Genomic DNA, 12,243 nt, shown 5'->3' with positions numbered 1-12,243 from the left:
GACTGGAGTATCCGGTGAAGCTTCATCATTTCTGGCAACAGTCTTGACTCAGTTCTGGATGAAGAACTCAGACATCTGGGTGATCTGTTCCTTCTGGATAGTTCTCAAGTGGTCTTCCTTGATCAAACCTGATTTTTCTTAACTCAGAATGAATCCACAGCTTCTCATTTCCTGCAGAAACAAAAGCAAAACCTCTTCTCCAAAGTAGCATACCTTTTGACTTCAATTTTGAAGTCAAGGTATTTTCAAAATATTTATGTTTTATTAATCCAGCAGCATTTATATTTAATGTATTTTATCAGCTATTGTTTCTTCCTCAGCTGTCAAGCAATTCAAAGACAGCATAATAATATACAGTATCTATACTCTCTGAGTGTTTTTCTTCTTTACATGGCTTTATTTCAACCTCTATTTCTTTTATTTTTACTTTTAATTTTTGGCTTTTTGAGACAGGTTCTCTGTGTATCTTTGGCTGTCCTGGAACTCCCTCTGTAGACCAGACTGTTTTTGAACTCACAAAGATCTCCCTGCCTCTGCCTCCCAAGCGTTGGGATTAAAGGTGTGTGCCACCACTCCCAACTACTCTCTTTGTTTTATTTTAAGGGCTTTAACCTTTTTCTTTTCTCTCCCAAGCCTGTATACATTTTTTAAACACACTATGAACCATTTACAGGTTTGCTTTGTCTTTGAATCTATCTTTACTGTATATCTCTCTTTTTCTGGTCACATGAGTCTTTAATATGTGAAGCAGTATGGAGAGAATTAAAGCCGTGGCTTTGATGGCTGGATCTAGCCCATTCCTTAGCTTTCTGAGATTTCAGCCTCATGGCAGAGGTACAACCGGAGCCATGTTTATTGCCACGACTCTATGGCATTTCAAGTTCCCTGCCACCAATCAAGCTCCAGCTGTCTGCTCACAAACCACATTCAAATGCTCTGTAGCTGGACCTCCTGCCTGAAAGTGTCAGATTTTGCACTGGCAGGATGGCCCAGAAAGCTGGCATTTTAAAATGGATTGGCTTTTTTCCTGGTATGAATGAAAACCAAAAAGCATGCAGTCAGCTTTTCATCAACACCATTTAAGTGTTTCATGGCAGGACCTCTTAAAAGAGCTGCAGGGTTTTGCAGCTAATACTGAGTCAGGAAGCCTCTTTTAAATGAGAGCGCTTACCTCTAGCAAGCAGAGCCCACTAGAGAAAATGTTGCTATTAATAAACCATGCTTTACTCTTACTATTTTTTGTCTAGTATTACTTTTTAAGCTCTCTCGGGCTTTATGTGGATGCAGTTGTTCACACGTTGGGCACCATTCTGTTGTCAGGATTTCTGTCCTGCCCAGTTCCCACAGTCAGTAAGTCCTAAAGAAATCACACAGAGGTCTACATTAGTGATAAACTGATTGGCCCATTAGCTCAGGCTTCGTAGTAACTCTTAAATCTTATATTAACCCATTATTCTAGTATATGTTAGCCACATGGCTTGGTGCCTTTTTCAGTGAGGCAGTCACATTTTGCCTTCTCTGCAGCTGGGTAAAGGACTCGACTGTCCCCTTTTTGGTGAAAAGTCAAAGTAGGATGCCAAAGTTGCAGAAAAATTTGATACTTGTTATCAAAAGTTTATTGTATGCATATTATATCATCTTTAAGTATGGAAAAAGTAAAGCAATAGACTGACTACTCTTTAAGTTTGTGAAGTAAAACTCCAAGTAAATGTAGTTGAGCTTTGAATATGTTTATAGTTTCATATCTCTCCCTCAAAAGCTTGTTTATTTAGAAAAAGTGAATTTTAGTATATAAACATTATTAAGTTGTTAAGGTGTTGATACTGAACTATCTCATTTGTTTATTTGGTTATTTATTTATTTATTGCTGGTAACATAATCAAAATTAGCCTGGCAATCAGTCTTCATCCAAAGTATTAAAATGGCCTAAATTGGGCTGCCAGGTAGCTAGAAGCTGCATATCAATATCATGAGCATTTTCTGAATCTGTATAGCATCTGAGTCTTTTCAAGACAACACTGTCTTAGAGAGTCTACATTATGAGTAGAACCTTTATAATTTGCCATACCTATTCAAAATAATGTGATCTAGCTTTAAATGTACATAAAATTTGTCTTTCATTTCATAACATAACAAAGTTGAGAGTAAATCAAAGTGCAAGAGAGTCACCAAACCTTGGAAAGAACAGGCCACACCTTTTGAAGATGAAGCAGAAGCCCCAGGTGATTGTGTTGCTTTATCTGTCTGTATTGACTTACAAGATGATTCCTGTGTACTGAGTGAATAATGATGTAGTGTTTTCAGAAGGAAAGACTTTTTCATTTTAATAAAACAAATTTTAGCCGGGCATTGGTGGCACATACCTTTAATCCCTACATTCGGGAGGCAGGGGCAGGTGGATCTCTGTGAGTTCAAGGCCAGCCTGGTCTACAAAGTGAGTTCCAGGACTGCTAGGACTATTAAACAGAGAAACCCTGTCTCAAAAAAATTTTTAAAAGAAAAGAAAACAAATTTTTAAAAAATGATAATTTTATAGAGATTATCACTGTGATAATTTAAATTAGATAATTATTCTAAGAAACTCATCCTTTTGAGAATTAGATGGTTTTCTGATTATAAACTCCTTTGGTTTTTAAAAAAGAAAATTCTTTGTTCCAATTATAATTTAAGTCTAACCTTTCTCCCTTCCTTTAACCTCCCTCCAAACTCTACCATATACCTTTCCTGCTCTCCAAATTCATGACCTCTTTTCTCACTAATTGTGAGAAATATACTGCATGCATATGTCCATGTGTATATAAATATATAATGTATTTCCAAATATAACCTGTCTAGTCTGTACAATGCTACTTGTATGTATGTTTCTAAGGCTGGCTTTTTGGCACCAGACAACTAATTGTTGTGCTTTTCCTTGAGGAAGGCCACTTCTCCAGTTTCCAGCTTTCCTCGGTTGCTGATAGTTCACTGTATAGAGTTGGCACATTGTGGACTTTGCTCTTTCCAGTTTGGCATATGAGTAGTGAACACAAAAATAATCTGTAGGTGTAAAGGCAAATGTTTATAGATTTTCGTTAGAAATTATGCTGGTTTAGCAAATTAGTGGTTGTAGATTCTCCACCAATAACAATCACTTCACTAGCACAGAGGTTTTATGTCGGTTTCAAATAGCAGGCATAGTCTCCCTCTTGTTGAGTTGTAGGTCTTACGTCCAAGTAAAGTGCTATTGGTTACTGCCAAGGTATGTGTGTCATTAATACATCCTTAGGGTTATCATGTCATGATGGGCATTATGACATATCAAATGATAATAGGACAGCCTTTTCATAACTATACTGTAGTAGAAGGTTTTTGGCATACACACTAAATGGAACATAATACCTTCTCGCTTTAAGTGGACATATTTTTTATTTTTATTTCATACCTCAATAACCCTGAGAAAAATTATGTGTATTGATTTACAACCTGACTCCTGCATATTCAATAATGGTATAATGTTTTCTGTATAGAGTTGCAGTCTGGTGGACTTTTCTCTGTCCAGTTTGCATCCATATAGATATCACTTTTATTCAGCTCTTGTTTGATCAGTCATGTTGATGAAACTTTATAGGTACTATTTCTTATATTACTGAATGACACAGTCTTACAGCAAACTCCCCTATATTCTGACCCATCAAATCTTTCTACTGCCTCTTGTACAGTGTTCCCTGAGCGTTTCCTAAGGTGCAGGAGTATTTTGTAGATGGATTCATTGTAATTGAGTTCCATGTCTCTGGGTTTTGAAATGTTGTGGATATTTGTGGTGATGTTTGTGATTTGCCAAGAGAAGTTGCCCTAATGAAGAGTACAGACTACTTTTGTCTTAGGATATGAGGATAAATGTTTATGAATTGTTGCTAGGGATTATCTTGTTTAGTAAATCAGTGCTTGTAGATTCTTTTCTAATAATCATTTCACCAAGCACAGAGTTTTTACTGACTTTCCGGTACCAGGCATTCTTGCCCTGTTGTTGAACGAGTCTTAAGTCCAACTAAAGAGCTGTCGATTACAAAGAAGGTATGCATGCCACTGCTCTATACTTAGAGTTGTCATACCATGAAGGACATTGTTACATTTCAAGTGAGCTTGATGGTAGCCTTCTTTAGAACGTATGCATTACCATTAGATGTTTTATTATTTGGCAAGCATAGTGGATTAAACATGATGTGTTCTAGCTCTCAATGTATGTGTTATTTATGTTCCATTTTATATTTAAATAAAGCTAAGAAAAAGCCCAAGGGCAAGACAGTCACCAAACCATGGAAAGACCAAACCGAACTTTTTGAGTATGAAGAAACAGCTCCAGGTGATTGTTCTGTTTTTACCTATATTGTTTCATATAATGTTTGCCATATATTTAATAATGATATAATGATTTTAGGAGGTAAGACTGTTTTTACCTTTAAATAAACAAATGTAAGTACCAAATCATAAATTTTTAGGAATTTTCAATGTTATAAGTCAAAATTGTTTCTTAGTATAAGAAATTCATTCTTTTGGAGAATTAGATTGCTTCTTGAATACAGATTTATTGAGATTATCATTTAATTACAACCTTTCTCCATACCCATTCCTCCCTTGAAAACTTCTCATTTTAACCACCTTCTCTGTGCCATAATTCATGACCTCTTTTTACAGTAATTCTTAGTGATTGTATTTTAGAACGTCTTGTGTACTCATACAAACACACATATTCTTAAATATAACCTGCTAATTCTGTATAATAATACCTGTATATATGGTTTCTTGGCTGGCTTTTTGGTACCAGTGATTTGATGTATTCTTTCTGGGTATTCCCACACCTCCTGATGATTGTTTCCTTCAGTTTTCTATCATCTTTTGAGTAGGGTTGAAGCCTCATGGACTTTTCTCTGCCTAGTTTATATTTGTATTGGTGCTACTCTTCTTCACTTTGGACAGTGATGTTTGTCAGCTTTTACATTTGTTTCTCCTGATATTACTAAGAGACACAGTCATAGAGCAAATTAACTCACCTTCTGCTCTGATGAACTATCAGGCCCTTCTTGGATAGTGGTCCCTGCGTCTTATCTCAGGTGCAGGCGTGTTCTGTACCTGTATCCACCCTGATTGTGCTCCACTACTCACTCTCTGCTTTGATTGATTGTGGATTTCTGTAAGGGTCTTGGAGTTTTTTAAACCAGAGTTTTCTTGATGAGGAGTAAGGCCATACTTATCTTTGGGTATAAGAACAATGTTTATAGATTTTTCTTAGGAATTTTGCTATATTAGTAAGTTGGTGGTTGTAGATTTCTTCTTAATCATCATATCATTTTACCAGCATAGAGTTTTTAGCCGGGTTTTTATTACCAGGCATGCGCTCCCTCTTGTTGCAAGTTAAAGTGCTATTGATTACAAAGAAGGTATGTGTTTTGATTCTACATAATTTGATTTATCATGCCATGATGGGCAATGTGGTAGTAGCCTTTTTTACTACAATACTATATAAGAGCATATGCTTTAGTATTGGAAGATTTATTATTTAGAAACCATAGTGGATTAAACATAACATGTTTTTGCTGTGGAAGAATGTAGCATTTTCCCTCCCTTCATGCATCATGTCACTGAATGCTTTTTTATCAGAGTTCCTTTCAACCAGTATATCATGTCTGGACTTTAACAAAAAGTTACATGACCTACTACACATCTGGAAGAGATGTAAGCATTATAACAAACTCAAAAATTCACTAGACTACCATAAATGTTGAAATGCTTTCTAAGTTTCTGGCAGGCCCAACTGGTAAGGATTTTTTCATCAGTTACTAGATGTTCTAGTTTTAAATGTACATAATCTTTGTTTTTCATTTCATACCTCAATAAGATGAGACAAAACCCAAGGGCAAGAGAGTAACCAAACCATGGAAAGACCAAGCTGGACTTTTTGAGTATGAAGAATCAGCAGCACCAGGTGATTGCTTTTTTTGTTTTGTTCTTATCTATATTGATTCATGTGATGTTTGCCAAATATTGAATAATGGTGTAATGTTTTTAGAAGGCAAGACTGTTTTTCATTTTTAAGTAATCAAATATAAGAAACACAATGATAAATTCATAGAAATTTTCACTGTGATAAGTTAAATTTGTCTCAGTATAATAACTCCATCCTTTTGGAGAATTAGATTGCTTCTTGATTACAGATTCTTTTCATGTTTTCATGAAAAAGTATCATTTTTATGAGATTATCATTTAATTGCAACCTTTTTCCACATGCTTTCTTCCCTTCAAAACCTCCAATTTCAACCACCTTCTCTGTGCCATAATTTATGACTTCTTTTCACAGTAATTCTTAGTGATTGTATTTAAGAACATCTATGTGTACACACACAAACACACACATGCACACACGTTCATAAATGTAACCTCTTCGAATCTGCATAATACCTATATATATATTTTTTTTTTCATGACTGGCTTTTTGACACCAGGCAGTGATTCAGTATTTTCTTCACTGGGTAGTTCCAACTTTCCTCTTACCAGTTTCCTTCAGTTTTCTGTTGTCTTTTGTGTAGGGTTCAATCCTCATGGACTATTCTCTGTCCAGTTTGTGTATGTATTGGTACCATTCTTGTTCAGCTGATGTATGGACAGGGATGTTTGTGAGTGTAGTGGGAGGGAATGGCGGGCTGCGTTCCCGCCTGGATCCTGGCTAGCTTATCCCCGAAATAATTACACAGAAACTGTATTCTTTTAAACATTGCCTGGTCCATTTACTCCAGCCTCTTATTGGCTAATTTTCACATCTTGCTTTAACCCATATTTAGTAATCTGTGTAGCACCACGAGGTGGTGGCTTACCAGGAAAGATCCTAATCTGTGTCCTTCTCGGAGAGTTATGGCAACTGCCTGACTCTGTTTCTTTCTCCCAGCATTCTGTTCTGTCTTCCCCGTCTACCTATATTCTGACCTATCAGGCCAAGCAGTTTTCTTTATTAATTAGCCAATGAAAGCAACAGAAATACAGAAGACTCTCCTATATCATTTCCCCTTTATCTGTTTAAACAAAAAGGAAGGCTTTAACTTTAACATAGCAAAATTGCATATAATAAAACAGTTATAAAGCAAGAATTACAGTTATAATATTTATATCTATTTTATCTTTTATTATAACTAAGGAAAACTATAATTACCTATTTATTCTTCAACTCCATCAAAGACTCCAGAAGGATATAATATTACCTAATTAAGCAAGAAATAAGCAACTTCCAAATTCTAGAAATGACAGAGACATCTCGCTGTCTAGACAGTCACCCAAAGTTCTTTTGTACAGTTGGGGCATCCATCTTTGACCTACAGGCCCATAGTATCCAGCAGACATTTTCATGAAGCAGGAAATTTTAAAGACAGTTCAGTCACTTTCTTTTGTGTCCTGCAGAATGTCTCGCAGACTCTTTTATGAATCAGGAACCCCGAAAGACCATCTCACCTTTAGACAAGTTTAGCACTCCTCTCTCTGTGGGTTCTTTACGTCCAGTTTATGCAACAGTCCAGGCAAGAGCAGTTTCTTGCCCAAATGGCTATAAAACTCCATAAGGAGCCTCTTTGATGCCCATCTTCTTCTTGAAGTAGATTGGTGTTGTCAGAAGCAGACATGTCTCATTGTCATGAAAAGCCCTAAGTTATTAAAACATTAAATGCCATATTCTGTAGTCTTTGAAAGATATGAAGAATGCCTATCTTACTGAAATATATCTCTATATATCTAGAAAATCTAACTAAAATGACTAAAAGCTTGACTATTATCGATGATTATCCATTGACAACCTATATTTCCTAATTATACATTACATTTTAAAATGAACTATACAATCACAATACCTTAATCAAGATCAGAAATACATATACATATAACAAAATTGACTCTCCTATATCATGTGAGGTCTTATGTGTGGTTTTTCCTGATATTGCTAGGATATACAGTGTTAGAGCAAATTCCTTCATGCTCTGGCTCTGATGATCTTTCAACCCTCTCTTGCATAGTGTTCCCTGAGCTTTATCTTATGTGCAGGAGTGCTCTGTAGATGTAGCCATTCTGATTGGTTTCCACCACTTTCTGCTTTGATTGCTTGTGGATTTCTGTAATAGCCTCTTGCTGTTTGAAATCAAAGTTTTCTTGATGAAGTGTAAGGCAACAGTTATCTTCAGGTATAAGAATAATGTTTATAGATTTTCGTTAGGGATTATGCTTTTACTAAGTTAATGGTTGTAAATTCTTCTCCAATAATCATCATTTGAAAATCACGCAGTTTTTGGCTGGGTTTCCATTACCAGGCTAACCCTCTTTTTGAGCAAGTTAAGTCCAGTTAAGAGTTCTTAGTTACAAAGAAAGTATGTGTAGCACTACAGCATACTTAGAGCTATCATGTCATGATGGGCATTGACATACATCACATGAACATAATGGTAGCCTTTATAACAAGGCAATAGTAGAGCATATACATTAGTATTAGAAGCTTTATTAATTGGAAAAGTAGTACATTAAACATAATGTATTCTAGCTTTCAATGTATATAATCTGGTTTTTGTTTCATACCTCAATAAAGCTGAGAAGAAACACAAGGGCAAAAAAGTCACCAAACCATGGACAGACCAAGCTGGACATTTTGAATATGAAGAAACAGGCCCAGGTGATTATTTTGATTTGTTTTTATCTATATTTATTCACATAATATTTTCTGTATATTGAATAATGGTGTGATGGTTTTAGAAGGCAAGACTAACTTTTAAATAAACAAGTGTAAGTATCACAATTATAAAGTCAGGAATTTTCACTTTGACAAGTCAAATTTTCTCTTATTATAATAGGTTCATCATTTTGAAGAATTAGATTGCTTTCTGATTACAGATTCTTTTCATGTTTTCAAGGAGACTGTTCTCACTGTTTGTGAAATTATCACTAAGTTTCAATCTTTCTCCTTACCCTTTCTTCCCTCCAAAATCTTCTGTTTCAACCACCTACTCTATGCCAGAATTCACGGTCTCTTTTCACATTAATTGTTAGTGCTTGTATTGAAAAATACCTCTGTGTACACACATGCACACATGCACACACGCACACACACACACACACACACACAGCAGAGAGAGAGAGAGAGAGAGAGAGAGAGGGAGAGAGAGAGAGAAATTCAAAAAATAGCCTGCTCAGTCTGTGTACTAATACTAATACTTATATATGTATTTTCATAACTGGCTTTCTGGTACCAGACTCTGAATTAGTGTATTCTTCCTTCCCTGGGTATTGCTACCTCTCCTATTCTCAGTTTTCCTTCACTTTGAGTAGGGTTGAAGCCTCGTAGACTTTTCTCTGTCCAGTTTGTGTATGTATTGGTGCCATTGTTGTTCAGATGATGTGTGGACAAGGATGTTTGTGAGGTTCTATGTGTGTTTCTCCTCATATTTGTAGGAAATTTAGCCTAGGGCAAATTCCCTCACCTTCTGACTCTGACGATCTTTCAGCCCCTAAGTTGGGGAGTGTTCTTTGAGCCTTATGTTCAGGAGAGGTAAGATATATTTGATCTGATTGGGCTCTGCCGCTCTCTGGTTGGCTGTAGAATTCTGTAATAGTCTCTGGCTGTTCCAAACCAAAGTTTTCTTGACAAAGAGTAAATACTACAATTATCTTCAGGTATAAGAACAATGTTTGTAGATTATTGTTAAGGATTATGCTGTATTAGTAAATTAGTAGTTGTAGATTTCCTCACCAATAATCATCATTTGATCAGCACAAGGTTTTTAGCTAGGTTTTCATTACCAAGCATGCTCTTCCTCTTGTTGAGGAAGTCTTAAGTCTAATTAAGGGCTTCTGGTTACAAAGAAGATAATGTGTTCTAATGCTACGTACTTGGAGTTATCATGCCCTGATGAGCATTGTTACAAATCACGTGAGCATGATGGCTGCCTTCTTTAGGAAAAGGCTAAGTCAGAGCATATGCTTTAATATTAGAAACTTTATTGTTTTAGAAAACATAGTAGATTAAACATAATGTATCCTAGCTTTCAATGTACATAATCATCATTTTTCATTTCATATCTAAATAAAGCTGAGAAAAAAATCAAGGGCAAAACAGTCACCAAACCATGGAAAAACCAAACTGGACTTCTTGAATATGAAGGAACAGCCCCAGATGTTTGCTTTGTTTTGATCTACATTGATTCATATCATGTTTGCCAGATATTGAATAATGGTGTAATGTTTTTAGAAGACAAGACTCTTTTTCATTTTAGAGGAAACAAGTATAAGTACCACAGTGATGAATTCATACAAATTTTCATTGTGATATACCAAATCCTTCTCTTAGTATAATAAATTCATCTTTTCAGAGAGTTAGATTCCTCCTTGATTACAGATTCATTTCCTGTTTTCAATGAGATTGATCTCATTTTTTATGAAATTATCATTTAATTTCAACATTTCTCCATACCCTTTCCTCCATGCAGAACCTCTCATTTCAACTCTCTCTCTATGCCAAAATCATGGCCTCTTTTCATACTAATTGTTAATGATTGTATTTAAGAATGTCTATGTAAATCTGGGCAGTAGTGGCACATGCCTTTAATCTCAGCACTTGGGGGGCAGAGGTAGGCAGATTTCTGTGAGTTCAAAGTCAGCCTGGTTTATAAGAGCTAGTTCCAGGACAGGCTCCAAAGCTACAGAGAAACCCTGTCTCACAAAACCAACCAACCAAACAACACCGAAATAAAAAATAAAAACAGGAATGTTTATGTAAATGCACATACACACTCCTAAATATAACTTGTGCAATCTGTATAATAATATATGTTTCATGGCTGGATTTTTGAAACCACACAGTAAATTAGTATATTCTGTCCTGGGAATTTCCACATCTTCTTTTGTCCATTTCCTTCAGTTTTCTATTGTGTTTTGAGTAGGGTTGAAGCCATATGTCCAGATTGTATAGGTATTGGTGCCATTCTTGTTCGACTTATGTTTGAGCAGTGATGTTTGTCAGGTTTTATGTATGTTTCTCCTGATATTACTAGGAGACACAGCCGTAGAACATACTCTCCCACTCTCTGACTCTGGAGATCTTTCAGTCCCCCATCTTGGGTTGTGTTCCCCGGGCCTTACCTTATGTACAGGTGTGTTATGTAGATGTGTCCACTCTGATTGTGCTTCACCACTCTCTGATTTGATTGCTTGTGGATTTGTGCAATAACCTCTTGCCATTTGAAACCAAAGTTTTCTTGATGAAGAATAAAAACTACAGTTATCTTCAGGTATAAGAACAATATAGATTGTTGTTAGAGATTATGCTGTTTTAGTATATTAGTGGTTGTAGATTCTTCTCCAATAAATATAATTTCACCAGCACTAAATTTTTAGTTGGGTTTCCTTTATAGGTAATCTCTCCCTCTTGTCAAGGAGTCTTAAGTCTAATTATGATCATCTGGTTACAAAGAAGTCTGTGTTCCAACGCTACATACTTAGGAGTTATCATGCTATAATGGGCACTGTTACATATCACTGGAGCATGATGGTAGCCCAATACAAGGCTGTATTAGAGCATATATATTAGTATTGAAAGCTTTATTATTTAGACATCGTGTATTGAACATAATGTGTTTTGGATTCAGTATACATAATCTTTGTTTTTCATTTCATACCTCAATAAAGCTGAGAAAAAACGCAAGGGCAAAAACGTCACCAAACCATGGACAGACCAAACTGGACCTTTTGAATATGAAGAAGCAGGTCCAGGTGATTGCTTTGCTTTGTTTTGCTTTAAATCTATATTGACTTAATGGTCTCTAGCTATTGCAAACCAAGGTTTCCTTCATGAAGACTAAAGACTACAGTTATCTTCATGTATAAGAACAAGGTTTTAGAGTGTTGTTAGGGATTATGCTGTTTTAGTAAGTTAGTAGTTGTAAAATTTCTTCACCAATAATCATCACTTGATTAGCACAGTCTTTTTTAGCTGGGTTTTCATTACCAGGCATGCTCTCTCTCTCTTGTAAAAGTAAAGAGCTCTTGATCACAAAGAAAGTACATGTTCCACAGCTGCATACTTAGAGTTATCATGCCATGATGGACATTGTTACATGTAGCATGAGCATGTTGTAGACTTCTTCATGACAAGGGTATATTAGAGCATATGTATTAGTATTGGAAGCTTTACTATTTGGAAAACATAGTGGATTAAACATAACATGTTATAGCTTTAAATATACT

At 35.7% G+C, this 12,243-nt stretch overlaps 1 protein-coding gene across 16 annotated transcripts in view; it reads left to right on the top strand.

Moving 5' to 3' along the window:
• Positions 1-12,243, top strand: part of Scml2 (Scm polycomb group protein like 2) — a 149,936-nt gene that overhangs the window by 110,015 nt on the left and 27,678 nt on the right. For 12 of the 16 annotated variants that reach the window (XM_085684788.2, XM_085684794.2, XM_085684793.2 and 9 more), the window contains 5 exons: positions 2,139-2,222; positions 4,259-4,342; positions 5,876-5,962; positions 8,594-8,677; positions 11,686-11,769. In XM_085684788.2, the coding sequence (XP_085540914.2) occupies positions 2,139-2,222; positions 4,259-4,342; positions 5,876-5,962; positions 8,594-8,677; positions 11,686-11,769 (423 nt within the window). The remainder of the gene's footprint in view (positions 1-2,138; positions 2,223-4,258; positions 4,343-5,875; positions 5,963-8,593; positions 8,678-11,685; positions 11,770-12,243) is intronic. The other 4 variants (XM_085684796.2, XM_085684795.2, XM_085684798.2 and 1 more) reach the window with 2 other exon arrangements.

The sequence above is a fragment of the Myodes glareolus genome, chromosome X, assembly GCF_982192425.1.
Source record: "Myodes glareolus chromosome X, mMyoGla1.1, whole genome shotgun sequence".
NCBI lineage: Eukaryota > Metazoa > Chordata > Mammalia > Rodentia > Cricetidae > Myodes > Myodes glareolus.
The sequence above is the reverse complement of the archived record's forward strand: the minus strand, read 5'-3'. Positions and strand labels throughout refer to the sequence as shown.